This window comes from Bubalus bubalis, chromosome 21, assembly GCF_019923935.1.
Source record: "Bubalus bubalis isolate 160015118507 breed Murrah chromosome 21, NDDB_SH_1, whole genome shotgun sequence".
Lineage (NCBI taxonomy): Eukaryota > Metazoa > Chordata > Mammalia > Artiodactyla > Bovidae > Bubalus > Bubalus bubalis.
Window position 1 is genome coordinate 16,751,653 of NC_059177.1, and position 23,151 is coordinate 16,774,803.

A 23,151-nucleotide genomic window follows, 5' to 3' on the forward strand; every position below is an offset into this window, starting at 1 on the left:
TTGACACTGGACTGTGTGTGTCCTATCTATTAAGCCTTGATGACTCCAACACTTGAAAGGAGGAACTTTATATCCCTTTTAGTGCCTCACACATTTGCTACAAAAAATAAAGCAACAAATGATTAGACACTTACCAGAGGCATCTTCTGTCAGGCTCTCTTTATTCTCTGACACTGATAGTTTTCTTTTGGAAATCATTCTGACCAGTCTTCTTCAGTTAAATTACTTTGCAGAACAAATCAGAGAACATAAGTTACTCTGTAGAAGCTAGATAAATTCTGAGAAGTTAAAAATATTAGCTCAAAGAAAACAATTAATGCTCTATCCAAAACCAAAGACGTCACAAAATGCTATCTAAAGCCAGATCTTGAGAAAATTTCAACTCCTTTCTGGTCAATACTTGCTTACTTTCACGACTTGTTTACCTAGTTGCCTCTTTAGCCAGATCGCTTTTCTCTTGCTGAAGAATAAAACCCATAGTTCTCTGACATTGAAGATCCTTCACCCTTTAGCCGCAATCTACTATTCCTTTAACTCATTAATCCAAAACTCCAATGTTGAGGACTGGGCTAGTTGTTGGGGTTACATTTGTGAACCAAAAATGATTCCTGCTCCAACTGAAATGCTGTTATCTGCCTGGAAATTACTCCATCTCCTTAAAGTCTCAATCAAATGTCTTCTTCCTTGAAAACTGGACTCCTATCCCCAAAGGAGATTACTCCTCCAGCTTTCCTGCTCCAGAGTATATGTAAGAAACCTTAGAACACACTAGACTGAGGGGCTCCTTGAGAGCAAGAATCCAGTGTTGTTTATCTCAGGTATCCCTAGGGCCCAGCATGGTACCTAGCATTAAAGAAAAAAAATTCTGAGAATATTCGCTAAATGAGAATGGCAGGCAGGAAGTTAAATATTAATATCTAACAAAAACTACTAAGTCTTTTATATGTAATACTTCGTTTATTTCTCACAAAACTTTTTGAGGTAGGTACCATTACTCTCAAGACACCTGAGTTCAATCCCTGATCGGGAAGATCCCCTGCAGTAGGAAATGGCAAACCACTCCAGTATTTCTGCCTGGAAAATTCCATGAACAGAGGAGCCCGGCGGGCCACAGTCCACGCAGTTGCAGAGTGGGGCATGACTGACCCACTGAGCGCACGGGCGCACATGAGCGCCTGCACACACACATACACACCATTATTCTCACATTCAGTGGCAGAGCTGGGATCCAATTTAGCAATCCGGCTCCAGGATCTACCTGCCTCTTAACTACCACCCATAATAGTGGCTTCCAACAATACTTACCATTTACTACTTACCAAGCGTCATGCTAAGCTTTTTTTTTTTTTTTTATCCTTTGCCTCGTTTACATTTATAAGCATTATCAACCATTCTACAGAAGGAAAAACTAAGGCAAGTCATGGCCTCTGGACTTCAGGGAACACGCCCTTAACACCTGCTAACCCGTCCAGCAGCCTCAAACCCGGGGAAACCCGGAGGGCTGTCTGGACTAGGTCCTCCGGGGAGGGGCGGGTGGCGGGGATGGGGGTCAAGTCTCTCCTCATTTCGTCTTTTTAACGACGCAGGAAGGTACCTGGAGGTATTATCCCGCGACTAGATAGCTGCAGAAGCTGAGGTTGAGGGCACGGAGGCTCAGAGGGAAAGGCCAGGCTCTGTTGGGACCGAGAAACCAGGCCGTAAGTTCGCGAAGCCTCGAGAGACAACGACCGCTGCCCCAGTCATCGGCGGAGAAGGCGTCGCCGACCCGCCTCTTCGACTTTCCCGCCGGTACGACGCCACACTGACGCCACTGCAGCGCGCCCTCGCCGTGACGTGAAACGTCCGCGCCGGAAGTGGGCGGCCCGGCGGCCCTGCTTGGGGCAGGACTCAAGGGACAACGCCGCCGTAGGGTCCGGGTCTGGCCTGGCTGAGGGCGGTGAGAAGGCCCAGAGGCGGCCTCAACTAGGACCCGGTGCCCCGACGAAAAGAAACCCGGTTACACTCGGCCGGGAGCCCACTCTGTGAAGATGGCGGGGCCGGAGCTGTTGCTTGACTCCAACATCCGTCTCTGGGTGGTCCTGCCCATCGTTATCATCACCTTCTTCGTGGGCATGATCCGCCACTACGTGTCCATCCTGCTGCAGAGCGACAAGAAGCTCACCCAGGAACAAGTCTCCGACAGGTCAGCGCCCTCCCCTCTCCGGCAATCTCACTCTCGTGACCTTGGGCAAGAAAGTACAGGGGTTATGTCAGTTTGCCCGGCTTAATCAGGCCCCCACTAGCTGAGTTTCCTTGGCTGAGTTACCCCTGTGTTTCACTTGTTCATCTGCGAAATGGGGCTGATAACAGGACATGCCTCATAGAGCAGGAGTGGGGACTAAATTTTAGATGATGTCTGTAAAACATTCCTCTAGATACAGTATAAGTTTCCATGAGCCTGAATGATCACAAATGGGACATTTGGTTTCATAATTAGGGTTTTGCTGCCTCAGAGGTTACTAAAATTTTTCTAAAATGTATTAAACCAAAATGGAGAAATATATAAATGAAAAAACATTAGACCATATTTGGGACTAGAACGTATGTAAAAAGTGACTCTCAAGCTTGTAGAATAGTGACTTTTCGGAAAGGAAAAACAAATAGATCTTTAAGAATGTGAAACTCCAGTTTGAAAAATACTGACTTGGAAAACTAGAGTTTTATTTTAAGAAAATGTTTTTCACTTGCAAATTACGATGGCAGAAGATAAACTTTACCTTTATCACCAGTTGTTGTGTTGTTGTGCTTAGTCGAGCAGGGACTTATTTTTAGATACTAATGGAAAAAAAATGCAAAATTCAAAAATTCTTGTAGAATTTGCAGACCTTAAGAGAAACTGAGTATTTAAAATTTATAGGATAATTTAAGTTGGCCTTATTTCAGGGTTTAAATGCCTCACATGATTCTCAACCCCACTTCTGCAAAATTGCTCAGCAGTATAAATAGAGATCTATCTGAATTTCTGTTCAACCTGTGGAAGTCCTGAATTCTCTATAGTGAACAAGGTTTTTATGACGACTTACCATGTGCCCTGCACTGTACTGTATGCTAGGGGGTACAAAATATGACAAGACCCTACTCTCAGGGAGTTTTAGTCCAAGTGATAAAACATGCAAAGGGAAGATAGGAAATACTATTATTTTAGTGCTCAGGGTATGCCTAATACAGTGGTAATCACCTTAAGTGACATATGTGAAGAATTAGCTTAAAATCCTTTAATATTTGCTTTTTGCTCTTTAAAAAACTGTGGTAAAATACATATAAAATTTTCCACTTTCTTTTTTTCTTTTTTTAAAGTTTAATTTTATTTATTTTGGCTGTGCTGGGTCTTCATTATTGCACAGGCTCTTCTCTAGTTGCAGCGAACAGGAGCTACTCTCTGCTTGCGGTCCGCAGGCCTCGCATTGCGGTAGCCTCTCTTGTTGCGGAAGACGGGCTCTGAGTGGGCCAGTAGTTGTGGCACGCAGGTTTAGTTGCTCTGCAGCACGCGGGATCTTCCCTAACCAGACTGAACCCATGTCTCCTGCAGCGGCAGGCAGGTTCTTTACCACTGAGACACCAGGGAAGCCCACTTTGACTGTTTTTAACTATACATTTCAGTGCCGTTAAGCACATTCACCTTGTGCAACTGCCACCACTGTACGCTTCCACAGTATTTTCCTGACCCCTGGCAGAAACTCTGAGCCTATTAAGCTCACTTCCATCTCTCCCAGTTCCTGAGATGCACCATTCTACTTTAGGTACTTCATTAAGTGGAATCACACAGTATTTGTCCTTTTGGGTCTGCCTCATTGTATAATGTATTCATGGTTTGTCCATGTCGTTGCAAGTGAATGGATTTCCTTCTTTTTCGTGGCTGAATTAATATTCCAGTGTGTGTGTCTACCCATATATCATGTTGTCTTTATCCTTTCAGGACTTTTTAAAATTATTGTTTATTTGGGGTTGTGCTGGGTGTTCTTTGCTGTGTGCAGACTTTCTCTGTGTGCAGAGAGTAAGGGCTGCTATTTAGTTGTGATGCATGGGCTTCTTGCTGTGGCTTCTCTTGTTGCAGGGCACAGGCTCCAGAGCATTCGGGCTTCAGGAATTGCAGCACTTGGGCTCTAGAGCTCATGGGTTTCGGTAGTTGTGGTGCAAAGGCTTAGTTCCCCATGGCATGTGGAATCTTCCTGGACCAGGGATCGAACCCATGTCCCCTGCATTGGCAGGCAGATTCTTAACCGCTGGACCACCAGGGAAGTCCTCGGGGTTGTTTCTATGTATGGGCTATTGTGACTAATACTCCAATGAACACAGGGTTGCATATATATATATATTATATATATGTATATATGTATATACAATGTGATTCTATTTTTATTTTTTTGAAGCACCTCCATATTGTTTTTCATAAATTTGTACCAATTTACAGTCCCACCAACAAGGGTTTCCTTTCCCCCAACCTTTTGCTTTTAAGATAAAGATTACAGTACAGTGGAACCCTTAAAAAGAAAGGAATCATGTCACATGGTTACAACACAGATGAACCTTAAGAACATGAGGCTAAACAAAAGAGACCAGATACAAAAAGGTAATATCTGTATGATTCTACTTATATGAAGTATCTAAAATAGTCAAATTCACAGGAACACAAAGTAGAATGGCGGTTACTAGGGGCTGGGGGATGGGGAATGGGGACGTTATTGTGCAATGAGAATAGAGTTTCAGGTTTGCAGGATGAAAAAGTTCCGGAGATCTGTTTCACAACAGTGTGAATATGCTTAACACTACTGAACTGTGTGCTTAAATGTGGTCAAGATGGTAAATTTTATGTTAATGTTTTTTACCACAATTTTTTTTAAGAATAGCACTGAGACTCTCTTACATAGTCTAGCTCTTGCCAAGCTCTCAAGCCTTGTCTCACCACGTGTCTGTAGTCCTCTTTCTTCCACCCATATGGCGTTTTCCTGGTCCTCAGAGACAACGGTGCTTACTCCTGCCTCAGGGCTTTTGCCCATGCTCCAGCTCTTTGCCAAGGTTGTCTCTACCCGTCTTTAAGATTTCAGCTTAATCATACCCCCTCAGGAAAGCTTTCTCCAAGACCTTGACGTCTTAGACTCAGTCACATGCCCCTGTTAACACACTCAGATTATCCGTCTCTCTTTCCTGGTATGTAACAGATGGATTTGACATTTATTCCTGTGGTTATTTGATTATTGTTTTTCTCCCCTACTAGACTTTAACCTCCTTGAGATACTTGCCTTTTTTTTTTTTTTTTTTTGGCTGCAGCATGCAGGATCCCTGAGTAGGGATCCAGCCCATGCCTCCTGCAGTAGAAGAGCAGATTCTTAACCACCAGCCCGCCAGGGAAGTCCAAGATAGATTCTTGCTTTTTGATCGCTGTTGTTCATGTCGCCTAACATGGCACCCCAGAAGCTCGAGAAGTATTCGTTCAATGAGAATAAGCCTGTTACTGTGTACAGTATGAATGGAGGCGTAGGAAAGTTAAGGCACTCACCCAGGATCACATAGTTAACAAGTCAATATTTGAACCCATCTGTCCAACTCCAGAGCTTAAATTTTTACTCATTATTCTAGACCCAGTGCTACTTACACTGTCCGTGGTAAAGGACCAGTTTGGGTTTTTGAATGTTCAGTCTGTCACAGGCTGGTGCTTTGATAAAAAATTTTTGATCACATATTTGGATGTTTGGACAATGTCAGATTGCTATAAAAGTTTCTAAACCTTTAGTCTCAGTGTCTGTTCTCACCTCACCCCAGACCAGCATTGCGACACAGGCCACATTATGAATAGCTTTAGTCTAGCTCCCAGGGAATGGAACATATCACCTCTCAACTCTTCAGGCTTGTGTCTATAGCATTTTGTTTTGTCTCACTTTTCAAGAAGGATTTCCATTAAGGAGGTTTTTTCCTCCCCTCATTAAAACAACTTTTGAAAACCTAGAAAAAATAGCGTTTTGATCTCTTCTGTTTGATGTTTGTTCTAACACTGCCCACTTGGTACACTTTGTTATCTGTAAGAATCAACTATGTTCAAATATCACCAGATAATTTCATTTATGAATTCAGTAAGTATCTACTGAGAGCTTACCAACATCTGCACCCTGAGTAGAATTTGTATTTGTCTTGCAGGTAACAACCCCATCAAGCCCTACAGGGGTCATTTTGGTCAAAACCAAAGATCATTTCTTTGGTTTTGCTTTGTTTTTAAACTTCCTTCTTTTATCCTTGCCCTTCCTCCCTTCTGCCCCCAGGTCTTTTGAGTAGCATCCAACTGCTACTCTCTTTACTCAGAGAAAAGTTCCTTCTTAGCTCATTATAAAGTAAGAAAAAGCGTAATGTCCCAAATGTGCCTTCCTCAGAAATCTTTGTTTAGAAAGAGTCACTCCTGAAAACTTCTTGTGGAAAGCTGAGTGTTGGGTTAAGTATGTTCTGTTGGTAGTAAGGAGACTTGTATTTTGAAAAGTTTCCACTCAGAGCTATTGCCAAATAGGCCTTCTCTTGTGTTTAAATAGGTTTTCTACTTTATTCTCTCATTTTCTTCTAGAGTTTCACTTTTAAAAATCTCATTGTCTTGGTTTTGTTTTTTTTCCTTCAGTCAAGTCCTAATTCGAAGCAGAGTCCTCAGGGAAAATGGAAAATACATTCCCAAACAGGTACTCATTTATCTTTTATTACAAGCTAAAACACGATTCACTGTTGAGGACAGTAGATAGCTGAATGTTTTATAAGGGGACTCTTCGGGAAAAGCTGAAGGCAGGCAAGTCAGTAATTAAGCTGTGGCCTAGTGGTGTTTGCTGTCATTGTGACCTTGCTCTTCTTGGGAAATTGTTTTCAAATGTGACTCAGCTAAAGTGTCAGGACGGCTGCCAAGTAGGCTGCCAGCTCTGAGTGTAATAGCATATTCCAAGGGCCTTCTGACTAAACCTCGGGGGAGTAATTTGATAATGTTCTATGTCACAGTTTTAAGACTTAAAAAGTTCTTTTTTCTACTAGTCTTTCCTGACACGAAAATATTACTTCAACAACCCAGAGGATGGATTTTTCAAAAAAACTAAAAGGAAGGTTGTGCCGCCTTCACCTGTGACTGGTATGTATATTCCCCTCTCTCATCTTTAAGGAAGATTTTTAACATGATGGTGGGATGAGCAGGAAGGATGTCCTTTTATTTGAAATTTAAATAGTATAAGACAGTAATCTGAGGGAACTTAGGGATCATCGGATACAGGGATCTACAAAAGGGGGGATTCTCTTTTTCAAATAAATCTTATACCTTGGGAACTCCAGTGTATAAAGTGGAATTAAAAGCAAGACCTCTCGGCTAAGGGGACGGGGAATAGGGCCATTGTCCCCAGGTATCTCCCCTCTGCTGTTCCTCAGGACCCAGGGCTCTGAGGGGCACAGCTGGAAAGCATTCCAGTCCCAGGTCCCACCCAGTGCAATCCTGCTGCTGGCAGATGACTCCCAGATTCTGCCTAAATGCTTCCCTCGGTGATTCATTTCTTTGTCAGACATGAATGCTTGCTCTCCCCCTACAGTTTTTCCTCTAACAGAGTTCTTACTTCCTCTAATCCCAGTCATGTGAAAAACACAGCATCTTTAAAGTAAAACAAAATTAGCATATTATTTGGTTTTACTTATCCATTTATTTCAGTACCTATTTCTTTAGGTTAGATAACCAGTATCATAAACCCAGACAGAAGGTACTGGAATTGATTTCAATAATAAGTCTTTCAGCAAACCTACAAGAAACAAAAGACCAATAAGTATATGGAAAGATACTTGACATCACTAAAATCAGTGGAATGCAAATTAAAACACGGTGTCCTTTTTAACCCATTAAATTCGAAAAGATTGAAAAGCTTGACCAAAGCTGCTACTGTCAGGGTCATGGAAAATGAAGTCCTCTTACTGTTGTTGAAAGTCATTTTAAATGGTCAAATCCCTTGGCCCAGAAATTCTTCTACGAGTTTCTCTCACAGAAGCACTTACACAAATTTGGAGATTTATGTACAAGGAAGTTGTTCACAACATTTTTTTTTTTGCCAATAAACAATCTATAGATCTAACCAGAAGTGATGAGTGTGACCACAGTGGACGCCTATGCAGACATTAAAAATAATGAGCCATATTACACCAATATGGAAACATAACATCACAATATGTTAAGTTTTTAAATTAAGAAGCAGAATAGTAAGCATAGTATCCCTTCATGTGTATATATACAGAAAGAAACCATTGTGTATATACATGTATAGGTATATATGTATGTTTGTATTGACATATAAAGATAGAAGAATAGACAACAGTTAAAAGTGTTTAGACAGTAGGCAGAGGAACTGTCCACATCCTGTGTTTCTATGTCGTTTGAATTTTTTACAATGAACTTGTATTACTTGTATTAATTTTATCAAGTAAAGTAAAAAGTTACAGAAAGCAAGGAATAAATCCCTACCAACTGTGGTAACAGCTGTTGGGTGCTTGTTTTTCTGTCTTAGATCCCACCATGCTCACAGACATGATGAAAGGCAATGTCACCAATGTCCTGCCTATGATTCTTATCGGTGGATGGATCAACATGACGTTTTCAGGCTTTGTCACAAGTAGGTTACAGACTCGGAAGGCTTCAGGTTTACTTCATCTGTGATCCTTTCCCATGACCCTACTCAGAAATCCAGGTGCTGCTGACATACTGCTGTCCCGGGTCCTGTGTTCCCGAGTGGAAACTGATAACAGTTCCTGAACGAGAAATTGATTATGCTCTAATTTCATGGCTCTTATCCCAAAGCGTTCGTACATTCATGACATGGATGCTTTTTCACTAAGGGACTTGAACGAGTGGCTTACTAATTTGTATCCAAAACTAGTTTTGTGTCCTAGTGAGTAGGAGGATGGGAAGCCTGTTTCTGTCTTGACTTCATTTTTGAGGTGTTGGGGTCAGTTGTTTGTCGATTTGTTCATGAGCCACTTTGATTTTTAAATGAACTTGGTGTCTCAGTAATATAGTTCTTTGTGTGTATATATTCCACTTTGGGTTTAACAGACTAGTGCTGGTTTCTTTTCCAGATTTTGGGGCACAGCTCAGTTTGAGCCCTTACTTAAGCACTAGAGAATCTGGTGTTGTTCAAAGAACTAGAATAGAGTGACTTTTGAGTGTTAATCCTTCAGAAGTGGCATAAGTCTCTTTGTGGAAATAAGTTTCTAAACTCTGTATGGTACAGAGTTCCCACCTCCTCAGGGAAGTATGTGCATCACATTTACTACAGAGGAAGCTGGGTGTGATTCTGAACTTTTTCTTTCTTTTCTGCAGCCAAGGTCCCGTTTCCACTGACCCTCCGTTTTAAGCCTATGCTACAGCAAGGAATTGAACTACTAACATTAGATGCCTCCTGGTAAGGACTTTCTTCTATTGAGTAAAAACACCAACCAAAATCTGAAACAGCGATCTGTTAAACAACAGGATTTCCAGTTTGCCTGCTTCACTGGAATAGGTTTTTGGAGTTTTTCTCATTGAAACTCCACTCAGAATGCCACAGACTATGATAACTTTTACATGAGTTTTTTTTGCAAAAGGAGAGAATGTATCAAGCTCTTTCCCCTAGTTTCTTGGGTCTTAGGAGCTCAAAAAAGTAGATGTGTCCACCCCAAAAAAAGTTAAAGGCAGGAACTCTGGCCAAAGCAGACTTTTTAACAATAAATGCCCTGGAGCTTATGGAAGTGGATGTTGGTATTATTTGTTTTAAAGTACATTACTTCCAAAAACAACATTAATTCTTTTCACTGGTACCAGTCACTGTGCTAGATACATTCCATATATTATTTTATTCTCGTAGCAACCCTATGAAGTGGAGCCATTGAAATTTGACCACAAGTCTGTCCAAATCCAGCACTTGTGTCTTATTTACTGTTCTGTTTTTTATATCAGAGTAATAAAACCCCGAATATGAAGAGCTCTTAGGACAGTGCTGCAGCCTCAGGAACACAGTAGCGCTTCTTCATGTGGTCTCTCCAAGATTATTTTGTCTGGCTTCCCAGAGACTAGCATCTAATGGAAACCAGACAGGGACTTCCTTAGTGGTCCAGTGGTTAAGAGTCCCCCTTCTGATGCAGGGGTCACGGGTTCAGTCCCTTGTCAGGGAGCTAGGATCCCGCCTGCGGCAGGGCAACTAGGCCAGCCCACCATAACTCGAGAAGCCTGCACACCACAACAAAGACCAGCGTAGCCAAAATAAAATTGAGGAGGCTAGAATAAAATAAAATAGCCAGACAGTAGGAGGAGGAGAATGGGCATTGGGGGTCATTGCCTGACTGATCTTGACTGAGTCCGCAGTTGGAGCAGTCTGTGCTTGTTTGGGAGGGACACGATAGACCCGGCGCTGGGAGAGTCTTGGCCGTGCACACTTCCCCAGAGGAGAAAAGCTATACTTCGTACAAGTAGCACGACTGTTCAGCTTTGACCTTCCAGTCTCCTGTGGGCCAAACACAAACTTCATGGGGTGGAGAAAAGCTGTTTTATCTTTTCTCAGCACCTGGACAAGTATGTTTCTGACATGCTCGTGTGGACAAAGGAGCCTGGAACCACATATGAACTAGCTTACCAATCTAAAAGATTATGTACAGATAAGTGTGACCCAAGTATTGGAATGAAGTGTGGGTCCTTTCTCTCTGTATCATTTCTGACACTAGTTTTAGTTTTTTATTATATGCAAGCATATTAACTTCACTGGGGCAAGGTGGGAAACCTAACCTAAGGAGAGCTTTGGGATATAGTTCAAAACTTGAAATGGCTTTTCCAGTCACTACAGTCTTCAATATGAAGCCTGTTAACACTTGTGGTTTCTTTAGAGAATGGGATTCAGGACAGCGGCCTCTTTGAATTTATATCTTACGTACTTCAGTATTATTTGCATGTATTATATACATACATCAATAACAAGTGTGTGTTGTTATGATTACAAATAATAAATGGTTTGAAAACCCACTATGTAGGTAGGATAATTAAACAAAACTTGTATACCCTGATAAAATGAAGCCCACCAGGTGTGAGTTTAGTTCCTGCTACTGAATGCCAAAGAAGGAGCTGTTAACCTCCATATATTAACTCATTTTACCCTCATGGCAACTCTCTGAAGTGAGTGGAAGAATCGAGGTTTGACCCAAGTCTGTCCACAAGGCTCAGCTGTTCGCCTGCAGAGAGCTATAACTATTAATATTGGTAACATGGCCTTCACAACGTGTATTTCTTCTTTGGTTGTGCTCTGGATGACTATTGGCTGACCCCAGGAGATTCCTTTACATACTCTGAACAACTTCGGGTGGGAGAAATGTGTGAACTAGTGTATTCTGAAATAGCTACCTACATTGTTTCACTTTTGCTTCCTAGGGTGAGTTCTGCATCCTGGTATTTCCTCAACGTCTTTGGGCTTCGGAGCATCTACTCTCTGATTTTGGGCCAAGATAATGGTAAGAGGCAATTACTTCGATAGCTGAGTCATTCATACCAGGGCCAGAGTGATTATGTAGTTGCATTGAACAGAGTGAAATATAGTGCTTCATTCCCTAAACTTATTCCTAAGTTCCTGAGGTATTCTGAAAGAGTCTTGAACATCCCAAGGTCAGACTGAAGACCTCACTCATCGCAGGGACGGTATCTGGTTGTGCAGAGTCTGCTGCCCTCCTGTGAGGGGCCCAGCACCAGCACTGTGAGCCTGGAGCCGAGAGAAGGCTGGTGTGGTCAGTTCGCCCCCTGACTAGAGACCAGTACCAGTCCTGGCTCTCTTACTTAAATAGCTGGGACCCTGGGCAAGTGACTTAACCACACCAGTGCTCTGTTTGCCTACCTGTAAAATAGGGACCTTAATAAGTGACTTCTGGGTTTGCTGTGAGGAGTTGATAAGGTAGATACATGGAGCACTTAGTGAAGTACCTGGCATGTTGGTGTTGCTCAGTAAGTCATAGCTATTGCTCGTGTTATTTAAATTTGAAATAAAGGTTAGAGTTTCCTTTAGTTAATCTTCTCTCTCCTGCTGTTACCATGTCCATTTTTTGCAAGAGGTAAAGTGACTTTCACAAAGTGTGTGACAAGGCCAGTCAGTAAACTGTCCCATAGTCCTCTAACCCACTGCCAAGCATCTGTAAGTGCTGTGTGAGAACCATTCTTCCCTGAGGGTCCTGGGTGCCTCCTGTGCCCTGGCACTCACTGGGGTGTGTCTTACGCTGCAGCTGCTGACCAATCACGGATGATGCAGGAGCAGATGACTGGCGCAGCCATGGCCATGCCCGCAGACACCAACAAAGCTTTTAAGGTACACTCACTTCTCTTCCCAGCTTCACTGAGGCTCAAAGGTGTTACCAGAGTTACTTTTAAAGATAAATTCCCTTAAGTGAGTGTGCTATATATATGGTTCCATCATTTTAAGTTTAGCAAAAATGTATTTTCATTTACATGTCTCTTATTCCAGAGACAGAATCATCTGATAAGTAAGTTAGAGATTCTTGGTACTTTTGGTGGTTTTTAAATGCTCACCCAATTTAATCCACAGTGTAAATGAAGTTATAAAAACACCCCAATCAGAGATACAAGGTAGACATTTGGAATATTTTGAACTTTTTTGGATCCTGATATAAATTTCATTCAGTAAAATCTAAATTGGGATACCTTGGCAGTCTAGTGGTTAGGACTCCACACTCTTTTAATTGCCGAGGACCCAGGTTCAATCCCTGGTGGAGGAACTAAGATCCCATAGGCCATGTGGCTTGCCCCCCCATAAAATCTAAATTATTTGAGCCTTTCATACAATGATTCTTGAATTTGTAAAATCCAATATAATTTTACACAGCAAAATCTCACTAATTTTTCATGATGAAAACTAGAAATACGAGAGGAATTTGTTCATCTTGATGAAAGATACTTATGAAGGACCCACAGTTAGCATACTTATACTGGAAGCTTTGCCCCTAAGGGTAGGAACAAGACAAAAGATGTCCACTATGACCACTTCTATTCAACATTATTCTAAATGTTCTAGCCAGGGCAGTTAGATGAGAAAAAGAAATTGAAAGCATCTAGATTAGAAAGGAAGAAGTAGGGACTTCCCTGGTAGTCCAGTGGTTAAGGATCTGCCTTCCAATGCAGGGGACTTGGGTTCAATCCCTGGTTTGGGAACTAGGATCCCACATACCACAGGGCAGCTAAGCTCACATGCTGCAACTAGAGAGGCCATGGATCGCAGTGAAGACACAGTGCAGCCAAAATTTAAAAAAAAAAAAAAAAGTTTTAGAAGTAAAACTGTCTTTGTTTGCAAGTAATGTGGTCTTTTATATAGAATATCCTAAAAGGAATCCACAAAAAAGCTATTACATGTAATACATTCAGCAGGGTTTTCAGAAATCAGTCATAGTTCTACACACTGGTAATAAAGAATCTGAAAAATAGAAATTAAGAAAATCATTCCATTTATAATAGTATCAAAAAGGATAAGAATAAATTTAACAAAACAGCAAGATTTGTACCATGAAAACTGTAAAATATTGCTGAAAGAAACTAAAGAAGCCCTAAATAAATGCAAATATATCCATGTACATATTATCTTAACTTAGTGTTATCAAGAGGGCAGTACTCCTTGATCTGTTGATCTACAGACTCAAAATCCCACCAGCTTTTCTTGCGCAAATTGGCAGTCTGATCCAGAAGATAATACGGAAGTGAAAGGGCTTCAGAACAGGCGAAACAATGTTGGATAAGAACAGAGTTGGAAGACTCAAGACTTCCTGATTTGAAAACCTACTTCTGAGCTATAGTAATCAAGACTGTGTGGACAGACATGCAGATCAATGGAACAGAACTGATAGTTCATTCAGCAGGGACTTCCTGACGGTCCAGTGGTTAAGACTCTGTGCTTCCAGTGGAGGAGGCACAGGTTTGATCCCTGACCAGGGACTAAGATCCCATATGCCGTGCAGTGCAGCCAATAAATAAAAAAAAGTTTTGTTTTGTTTTTAAAGAATTGAGGGTTCAGAAATAAAAACTCATACATGTAGATCAAATGATTTTTGAGAAAGGTGCCAAAACAGTTCAGTGAGGGAAAGAATAGTTTTGCTGTTTATTGTGTACACAGTTTCTGTTTCAGGGGATGAAAAATTTAGAAAAAGTTAGTGGTGATGGTTGCACAACATTGTGAACCTAAAAACTGCCACTAAGTTGTATACTTAACAGTGGTCAAAAATGGCAAATTTTGTGTCATATGTATATTAATATTTACCACAATAAAAAATGTTTTGAATAAAAGTTTTTAAATGGGTCAAAGACCTAAATATAGGAGCTAAAACTAGAAAGCTCATAAAAGAAAACATAGGTGTAAATGTTTGTGACCTTAGATTAGGCAATGATTTCTTAGATATGACATCAAAAGTATAAGCAACAAAAGGAAAAATAGATAAGTGAAACTTTGTCAAAATGAAAACTTCTGTGCTTCAAAAGACACCATTAACAAAGTGAAAAGCCAACCCATAGAATTGGAGAAAGTGTCTGAAAATCATATATCTGGTAAGGGTCCAGGATTTAGAATAAAAAACTCTTAGAACTCAACAATAAAAACATGATCCAGTAAAAAGTTGGCAAAGGATATGAATACTCATTTCTCCAAAGAAGACACACAAATACCCAATAAGCTAAGCACATGAAAAGATGCCCAACATCATGCGTCATCGCTGGTTTTGCAAATCAAAACTTCAGTGAGATACCACTTCACACTCACTCATATGGTTATAATAAAAAAGATGGACAATAACGAGTGTTGACAAGGATATAGAGACATTGGAACCCTCGTACGTGCTGGTGATTGTCCAGCTGCTTTGGAACACGGTTCTTAGTCTTTCCTCAAAAAATTAAACACACTTACCATATGACCCAGAAATTCTACTCTCAGCTAAACACTCAAGAGAACTGAAAACATATTTTCCCACAAAAACTGAGTACAAGAATGTTCAGAATACTACTGATAATAGTCAAAACTAGAAACAATCCAAATGTCCATCATCTGATGAACAGATAATGCAGTGTCTAGACAATGGAATGTATGCAGTGGAACATTAGCCATAAAAAAGAATGAAGAGCTGAATCATGCCACAACAGAGAGGGACCGTAAAAACATGCTAAGAGAAGGGAACTATAACCAATACCCTGTAATAAATCTTAATGGAAAAGGATGAAAAAAAACTAAATGTATATGTATAACCGAATCACTTTGCAGTATGGCAGAAACCAAGACAACACTGTAGATCAAGTATACTTCAACAAAATAATTTTTTTTAATGTTAAATGAAAGAAACCAGTGACAAAAGGCCACATATGCATCCAGAAAAGATGACAAGATTCAGAAAAGGAAGTAGTCGTTGCCAGGGCTTGGGGGAGGGGATAATGGGAGTGTCTGCTGTTTGATGAGAGTGTGTTTCCCATGACAGAAGTGTTCTGGAACTACATAGTAGTGATGCTTGCACATCTTGATGAATATACTAAAAGCCACTGAATTGCCCACATTGAAGGGATGGAGTGTGTAAATTATTATTTTTTAAAACCCATACCTGTGAGCTAACATTTATATTACACATTAAGTTTCTTAGAGCATTTTTTTAAAGACCTACTAATTAAAGGCAAAAGTAATCAACATTAATAGAATACTTGAGAAATGTAATTAGTTGCCAGCTCCAGGGACCGGAACAGATTGTTTCTTTCTTAGCCTAGTCTCCTGTCTGTAACTTAGGGGCGGGGATGGGTGAGGGCACCGCAGCACCTCCCTCATAGGACTGAGTGAGGGTCACATGTGCAGAGCTCGATCCCGCTTCAGGCCCGAGCACATCAGCACTGCTTCTATAACAGCCCTTCCCTCCCTGCCCCCATGTTTCTCTTCCTTTGCAGACAGAGTGGGAAGCTCTGGAACTGACAGATCACCAATGGGCGCTGGATGATGTCGAAGAGGAGCTCATGGCCAAAGACCTCCATTTCGAAGGCATGTTCAAAAAGGAATTACAGACCTCTATTTTTTGAAGACCAAGCAGGGGCTAGCTGTGTCTGGAACTCGGAGTCGTGCTTAACCTTATAACTTTCATTTGAGCTGGAGCCTCTTGGAATGAAAAGGGGGTGCATGAGCTGGCGGGGGTGCAGCAAGGATTGTTCTTGTCTGAGGCAGGCTCCCCTTCATGTTTGAACCCAGAGGAAACATGAGGAGTGTATGCTGGGTGACTTGCCCAGAAACAGCTATTTTTTAAATATTTTAATTCCTTCTGGTGACTCTAGTAATAAAAGTAAGAGAAAGGGGGGACACTCAAGCTAGTGATAATATTAAAAAATAGCAAAAATTCAGTCTATGGAAAAAGCATTGTTAATTAAACCTAATTATTACGTGCAGTCATTCTGACATTTAAACCTCAGTAAACTCCTGTTTTCTTGGAATCCATCCACCTGGCATTTCACCTTTAATCTTTTGTTAGTAAACTTCCCTTTCACAAATAATACATTTTCATTGTTGAAAATTTAAGACCAATGGATAGACAAAATGAAACTCTCTGTGTTGTTCATTTTGCGCCTGCAAATGACATGAAAAGCAAATGTGTCAAAACCTTACTCAAGCTCTTTTTCAGAGTAAATACCCAGGGCCAGGACAGACTTAGCAAACCTTCTCTCTGTTTTAATACTATCAAGTAAAAATTGGTGACCCTGCGACACTGCCAGATTCTCAAATGCCTTTGGGATCCTCAAAGACTTCAGCAGTTAAATAATGTGAGGTCTTGATCTGGAATTCATAATATATTAAATCCATTGTCAAGTCAGTAGAGCTGTACTATACATGGCTCCTCCACTGAACGAAAGACCCCACGTGCAAGTTATTCTGGATGAGAGAGAGCTTACATATGGTTGTAAGAAGGGGGAGAGGGCGATTGCTGGCAGACACAGAGGTAAGGGTTGCCCAGGAATATTCTGTCTGGATTAACTGTCCCAGGAAGGTGGCAGAGGGCCTTTTCGGTACCAAGAGGTAAATGTAATGTACACGTTGAATGTTGTAATCAAGAACAAACAACTCGACTCTACAAATTATTCTGTTTTCTTGTCTTTGCCTGTAAAAACATTACCTCTGTGGGTCACTCACAGCCTTCTGCCAACAGTTATGAGTATGTATTGTGGACCAGTGCTGGAGAGTGTAAAATGGAAAAGATGGGACTCTTGTCCTCAGGAACTCATAAGAGAGACACATGAGAAATTGGTGGTTCTTAATCATTCATTAGGTCACAGTACCTCTTTGAGAATCTGATGGATGCTCTGACCCTGGCCACCAGAGTAACAGACATGGGCACAGGCCTCTAGGGGAACCCCAGGAGCACCCATAGACCCTTTAAAGCCTATTCATAGTGACACAGTGACCCAAGGTTAAGAAATGCTAACATTTAAAAGAGTTGTTAAAATATTAAAGGAGCAAAGATTCCCAGGGGAGCTAACCTTTGATCTGGGTCTTGAAAGAGTTCTGCAGTGTAGAAAAGCATCCCAAGCAGAGGGAAGAGAACCAGCCAAGGCCCGCAGATGAAAATGTCTACAATTCACTGCTTCCTGACGAAGTGGGGAGTGGCATGCGATATACAGAAAGGTCCGAATCAGGCAGGGATGGAGACAGTGAGGGGACTGAGTGTAGGACCCTCTTTGCTACAGCGTGTCCTCGGTCTGCCTCTTGACCCACACAGTCTGTCCTTTTCCCTGTAGTGAAGCTGGGTGGGTAAAATGTGTGAGACTGTTCTCACGCATCTTGGTGGTAAATGTGTATGTCCTTGGCACCAGCAAGTCAAAGGGAAAAGCCAAGTTTGTCTTGGCAAGGTCTTTTCAGGACCAGCACACAAGTTCAGGGAACACTGCTTATTATGTCTGCTTGGAGTTTAATTTGGATCAGACTGCTAGGTGAGCATTCCAGCTTTACCATCAACCTGGTCTTAGCACCCAAAACCATTTAGGGCAACCTGAAATGTCCACTTGCTGATAATGGTGGTATGAAAGGCACCTTGCATGGAAGACTAAAGATGGACAGTCAGTGGCAAAACGCAACTCAGAAAAATAATGATGACCTGGACTGGAGGACAGCAGGTAATCCTGTGCTTAGAGGCAAAAGCCGGTGTGGTTCCCCTGTGTGGTCTGAGGAGCCTGGTGGGCATGGCTACGTGTTGGGGGGCATGGGGGATTACTGTGTGAGGGATACTGCAGCGGCAACTGACAACTCAATCTGGGTTAAGCAGTTTTCTTTTTTTTCTTAATGTAAATTGGCTCAAAAACTAAAATGCCCAGTGGTCAGTTACTCCAGTGTAGCTGGAGCCGGGGCCTCAAATGATACCATCCAGACTTGGTTGCTTTCTCAATCTGCTTTTTTCTATTCTCAGGCATTTTGTCTTCTCACAGAGACACCAGCTCTGTAAGTGCAGTGAAAAGCACCCCTGGGAATTCCCTGGTGGTCCAGTGGCTAAGACTCTGTGCTCCCAATGCAGGGGGGCCCAGTTTCAATCCCTGGTCAGGGAACTAGATCCCACATGCCACAGTACACGCCTCAACTAAAGATCTCGTGTGCTGCAAGTAGGACCCAACGCAGCCAAATAAATACACAAAAAAGACATGATGCGATGAGGCAGAGGCAAGGCCAGATGGCAGAGAGCTGCTAAGTCACCTCTCAGACACGCACTTGATCCTGATGTTACTTCAGGAACCTTTGGGAGGGACTGGTAGGAAGGGATTTGCTGTTGGGGTGGAGTTGAGGCCGTCAAGATGATTAGCCCCCCTTTTCTTGCTCTGCCTCGGTGCAACTGTGTGTAAGGCACTTTCTCTCTCAGAGCCTCAGTCTCCCCACTCACCACGCCGTTACTGTTCGCTTCTATCCCATCCATTCCTTTCCCAGCCCAGATCTGTAGCCACTACGGAAAACAGTCTGGCAGTTCCTCTAAAGCTCAAACAAAGTTTCCATATGATCTAGCAATTCCACTCCTAGACGATAGCCCAAGAGAAATGAGTACATATATGTCCACACAAAAACTTGTACACAAACACAGTAGCATTATTCATAACCGCCACGAAGTGGAAACAACCCAAATAGCCATCAACCAAATGTGTAATCGTGTATATAACTGAATCACTGTGCTTCACACCTGAAACTAATACCACATTGTAAGTCAACCGCACTTCAGTAATAAAAGATAATGGTAAAATGTTGTACTTGTGATAGTTACACAACCTCGTGACTATAATAAAATCCACTGAATAGAACACCTTAAATAGGTGAATTACATCCCATTAAGTGAGGGTAAGCCCCTGGCTGTTGACATCAAGATCTCTCAAGGTCACGGCTACGAGGGGCTCTTGGAGACTATCCAGGATGTACGAGGAGGGCATGGAAGAGACATCTGTGAACGCTGGGTGCAGAGGGGTGTCAGGGGCATGCCAGCATGTCCCTGAGCCTCTCCTGTGCTTTAACAGCAGCCCTAGCAGCCCTCCTCCTGACCCTGTGCTCACCCTGGTCCCACCATCCCCATCTCCCGGGCTCTGGAGAAGCCTGGGAAGGTCAGCAGGCTTCAGAAACCCGAGTTCTATATCCGTGTACTAGACCCAAAACACGTACTAGACACAAAACGGGCTAGTGCTCAATATGCAAAAGGTTTTATTTCTACAACCAGCTCACCGATTGCACAGCCAGCCCTGTGCAATCTTTTCCTTTCTTCCATTTCTTTGTGAATTTTTTTGTTTTAAACTTTTTACTATGAAAAATTTCAACCATACACAAGAGCGGAGAGCATAGTATAAGGACATACCCATCTCCCTTCACTGATAATGAATAATCATCAATATTTTGTCAATCTTTCATGTATCTTCCAAGCCCATTTGTTTTTTTCCTGGAGTGTATCAACAGTAAATGTCAGATACGATACCATCTCAGACATAAATATTTTAGTAAGTAGCTGTAAAAGATGAGGAAATGATAAAACATAACCCATAATACCATTATTCACTGAGTCCAAACAGGTTTATTGTTTAGTCCATGCTAAGGCCCAATCAATGTTCAAATTACCCAGTTACCTTCCAACACCTCTGTGTCCTTGCTTTGTCTGGATGAGGATCCCAACAAGGGCCCAGCACATGGCATTTGACTGCTATGACTCAAGCCTCTTTTATTACATTTTCCCTTCCCCTGGCTTTTTTCAAGCTGTTAGTTTGTTGAAGAAACTACGTATTTGTTATCGAAGTCTGTAAGCCTTTTTGAAAGTATTCTCACCTGGGATGGGAGACCAAATCTTCAGATTGTTTTTCTCTTCAAGGAAAGATTATGGGGAATCAGTGACAGATGCATAGACAATTAAGTAAATAAAAACCCAAGCCACACTTACCCCAGGAAAAGCAGAACATCTAGCAAAGGAATTATAATCATAGCACACTCCTGATTCAGCTTGGATAATTTCTTTCGTGGTTGGACTATTGTAAATGCAGATTGATGATATAAACAAAAGCGGCACAGGAAGATGTGGAAGGCAATATAAGAGCTAAATCTTCGCGGTCTTTTGTAGTAGTCAAGAGGTAAAACCTAAAGCTGAAAAAAAAGCAATATAGGTCTGACAATTAGAAAATACATATAAAAACCAAAGAAATAATCAGAACTACCAGAAAGAGTTGAAAAGCATTGGGAGTGAGAGGGAATAAAATAAAGGACAGTTGATTTTTACAGTGTGTCCTGGTTCATCAGACTTATTAATAAAAAATATATATTAAAAAAAATAGGGTTCATTTAGCTGGTATCCATGGAGGCTAAAATCTGAGAAAGAATGAATTAAGATTCCAGGGACCCTTGAGGCTCAATGTGGGAGTGTGACTGTTCCTGCCCTCACAGCTAAGACAGTGGCTGAGAACAGACAAAGTCTGCCGGACAGCACCGTCTCCCCAAGCCCCACTCCCAAGCTGCCTTGTGTTTCTCTGCTCTTTCCCACTGTGGTGACTCGCCAGAACAGAAAGGCGAGCCAAGTGTCCTGTCCAAGCAGGAGATTTCATCCTGGCTGTCACTCACCTTTGCCTTTTCATTCTTTCTCCCCTTCCTTGGGAGCTTCCAAGGTACTCTGGATTAGGAGCTCTCAAAAATTCCCAAAGCTGGTGGTTGGCTGTCCTTTCATCGGAGATCCCGTCAGAGGCCTGTTTTTAATTTTAGTATATGTGCTGCCAAAGCGAGCGCTGGAGGCCTATTTTCAGATTCAAACTCCTAGCACAGTAAGTGCCACCGGGAAAGCCTGTGGTTTTCATCTCTCCTATCTCTGCGATTCTTCCAGAGGGGCAGGATAGTGTCAGCACTCTTAAGATCACTGGCTCTTATGGTTTGGCTTTTTATTTGCTGTGTGACCTTGGACAAATTACATAACCTCCCTGAGCCTGAGCTTGCTGGCTGTAAAATGGAAAGCATAATAATATATCAAGCGGTTGGCAGAGAACAGACTTGTGCGCACAGTGGGGGAAGGGGAAGCTGGGACAAATTGAGAGGGTAGCATGGAAACACATACATTACCATATATAAAATAGATCGCCAGTGGGAACTCGCTGTATGACTCAGTGAGCTCAAACTGGTGCTCCGTGACAACCTAGAGGGGTGGGATGGGGTGGGAGGCAGGTTCAAGAGAGAGGGGACATCTGTAAGCCTATGACTGATCCATGTTGATATGGCAGAAACCAACACAATATTATAAAGCAGTTGTCCTCCAATTAAAAATAAAAAAATAATAATAGAGGGTTATGGGGACTTCCCTAGTGGTCCAGGCTTAAGAATTTACCTGCCAATACAAGGGACACAGGTGTGATCCCTGATGTGGGAAGATTGCACGCGCTGCGAGGCAACAGAGCCCGTGCCACAACTACTGAGCCCATGTGCTGCAACTGCTGAAGCTCATGCACCCTGGAGCCTGCGCTCTGCAGCAAAAGAAGGCACCACACTGCGAAGCCTGTGCGTCACAGCTCGAGAGTCACCCCCACTCACTGCAACTAGAATAAGACTGTGTGCAGCAGCAAAGGCCCAGCACAGCCAGAAATAAACACATATTTTTTACAAAACCTAACTGGAAAAACAAATAGTATATAGGGTTGTTGTCGGGACTTAGAAAGAATAATGCATGTAAGGTGTGTAGCACAGCTCCTGGCAGACTAAGAGCTTGATAAACAAAGCTACTGACCATACCCTGTATGCTATGCTTGGAATCATCCCCCACCCATCCTTGCTGTCCCAGCCTCTCCAGGATGAGGCCAGGAGCTTTTAGGGCCAGAATGGCACCCCATGCTCCCCACTTAACATTCACCTCCACCCCTAGCCAGTCTCTTCTTTCCCTTGGATCAGCTTTCATTGTGGGTTCTGGCCAAAGGGATCATAATCTCCTTGCTTTTGTCTGGAATCTCAAAGCCCCTACCAATCCACGGTTTGGAAACACAATGGGATTGGGGCTCCAGAGAGGCAGCCGGGGAGCAGCAGCCTGATGATTCTGAGGGAACTGGGGGTTTGGGTGCCGCCAAGCCAGTGAGACTCTGCAGGGGCATGAATTGGGGTCCAGGCACACAAACCCTGCCCTCCTTGGAGGAAACTGAGGAAAGGAACCAAGCCAGCCCCGAACCGGCTGAGGGAATCTTGACATTTCCAAAGGAGACTCATCAGTGAGTTTTCCCATAAGGCACTGAAAGGAGGGACCTGGATCCCACAGCTTCCGTAATGGGCCCCTAGAACTGCCCTCCCACCAAGACTGCCCCCAGGGGAAAAGACAGAGGCCCCTCAAAGGACATGAGGATACTGTCAGAAGAGAGATCTTGGACAAAGCCAAAAAATGCCCACTATCTATTGTACATAGAATCAGGATCTAGATAATTTCCCACAAAATCAGAACAACTGGCTAGATCTAACAAGATAAGATAAGCAACAAACAAATGTAGAATCCTCTAGTGAGGATCAAAACATTAACTGCGGGAATTTCCCTGGTGGTCCAGTGGTTAAGACTGCACTTCCACTGCAGGGGGCACAGGTTCCATCCCTAGGTGGAGAGCCAAGATCCCACATGCCATGGGATATGTCCAAGAGA

The 23,151-nt window shown here is 42.4% G+C and overlaps 2 protein-coding genes and 1 long non-coding RNA gene across 5 annotated transcripts in view; 1 reads left to right on the forward strand and 2 right to left on the reverse strand.

The window, feature by feature from the left end:
• FANCD2 (FA complementation group D2) overlaps window positions 1–1,833 on the reverse strand; it is a 50,650-nt gene extending 48,817 nt beyond the window's left edge. For all 3 annotated transcript variants that reach the window (XM_044933589.2, XM_025272561.3, XM_025272560.3), the window contains exons 1-2: window positions 1,595–1,833; window positions 135–225 (exon numbers count right to left, since the gene is read on the reverse strand). In XM_044933589.2, the coding sequence (XP_044789524.2) occupies window positions 135–198 (64 nt within the window). In that variant the 5' untranslated portion in view covers window positions 199–225; window positions 1,595–1,833. The remainder of the gene's footprint in view (window positions 1–134; window positions 226–1,594) is intronic.
• Window positions 1,834–1,864: 31 nt separating this feature from the next.
• EMC3 (ER membrane protein complex subunit 3) lies at window positions 1,865–16,598 on the forward strand. Its single transcript, XM_006070698.4, has 8 exons — window positions 1,865–2,182; window positions 6,638–6,695; window positions 7,036–7,129; window positions 8,538–8,642; window positions 9,350–9,431; window positions 11,423–11,502; window positions 12,262–12,344; window positions 15,956–16,598. The coding sequence occupies exons 1-8, from the start codon at window positions 2,028–2,030 to the stop codon at window positions 16,082–16,084; spliced, it is 786 nt and encodes a 261-aa protein (XP_006070760.1). The 5' UTR covers window positions 1,865–2,027; the 3' UTR covers window positions 16,085–16,598.
• Window positions 8,343–21,468, reverse strand: LOC112581212. Its single transcript, XR_006547229.2, has 3 exons — window positions 21,114–21,468; window positions 20,443–20,642; window positions 8,343–8,778 (listed from the first exon to the last, which is right to left on the reverse strand). It is a non-coding gene; the product is annotated as an uncharacterized LOC112581212 (long non-coding RNA).
• Between the last annotated feature and the right edge of the window lie 1,683 nt (window positions 21,469–23,151).

Excerpts from the sequence above, each read along its gene's own strand:
- EMC3 (XM_006070698.4), top strand. The coding sequence starts at position 2,028 with ATGGCGGGGCCGGAGCTGTTGCTTGACTCCAACATCCGTCTCTGGGTG. Across the intron at positions 8,643-9,349 it reads GTTTTCAGGCTTTGTCACAA|CCAAGGTCCCGTTTCCACTG; the intron begins GTAGGTTACAGA and ends TCTTTTCTGCAG. Across the intron at positions 9,432-11,422 it reads CTAACATTAGATGCCTCCTG|GGTGAGTTCTGCATCCTGGT; the intron begins GTAAGGACTTTC and ends TTTGCTTCCTAG.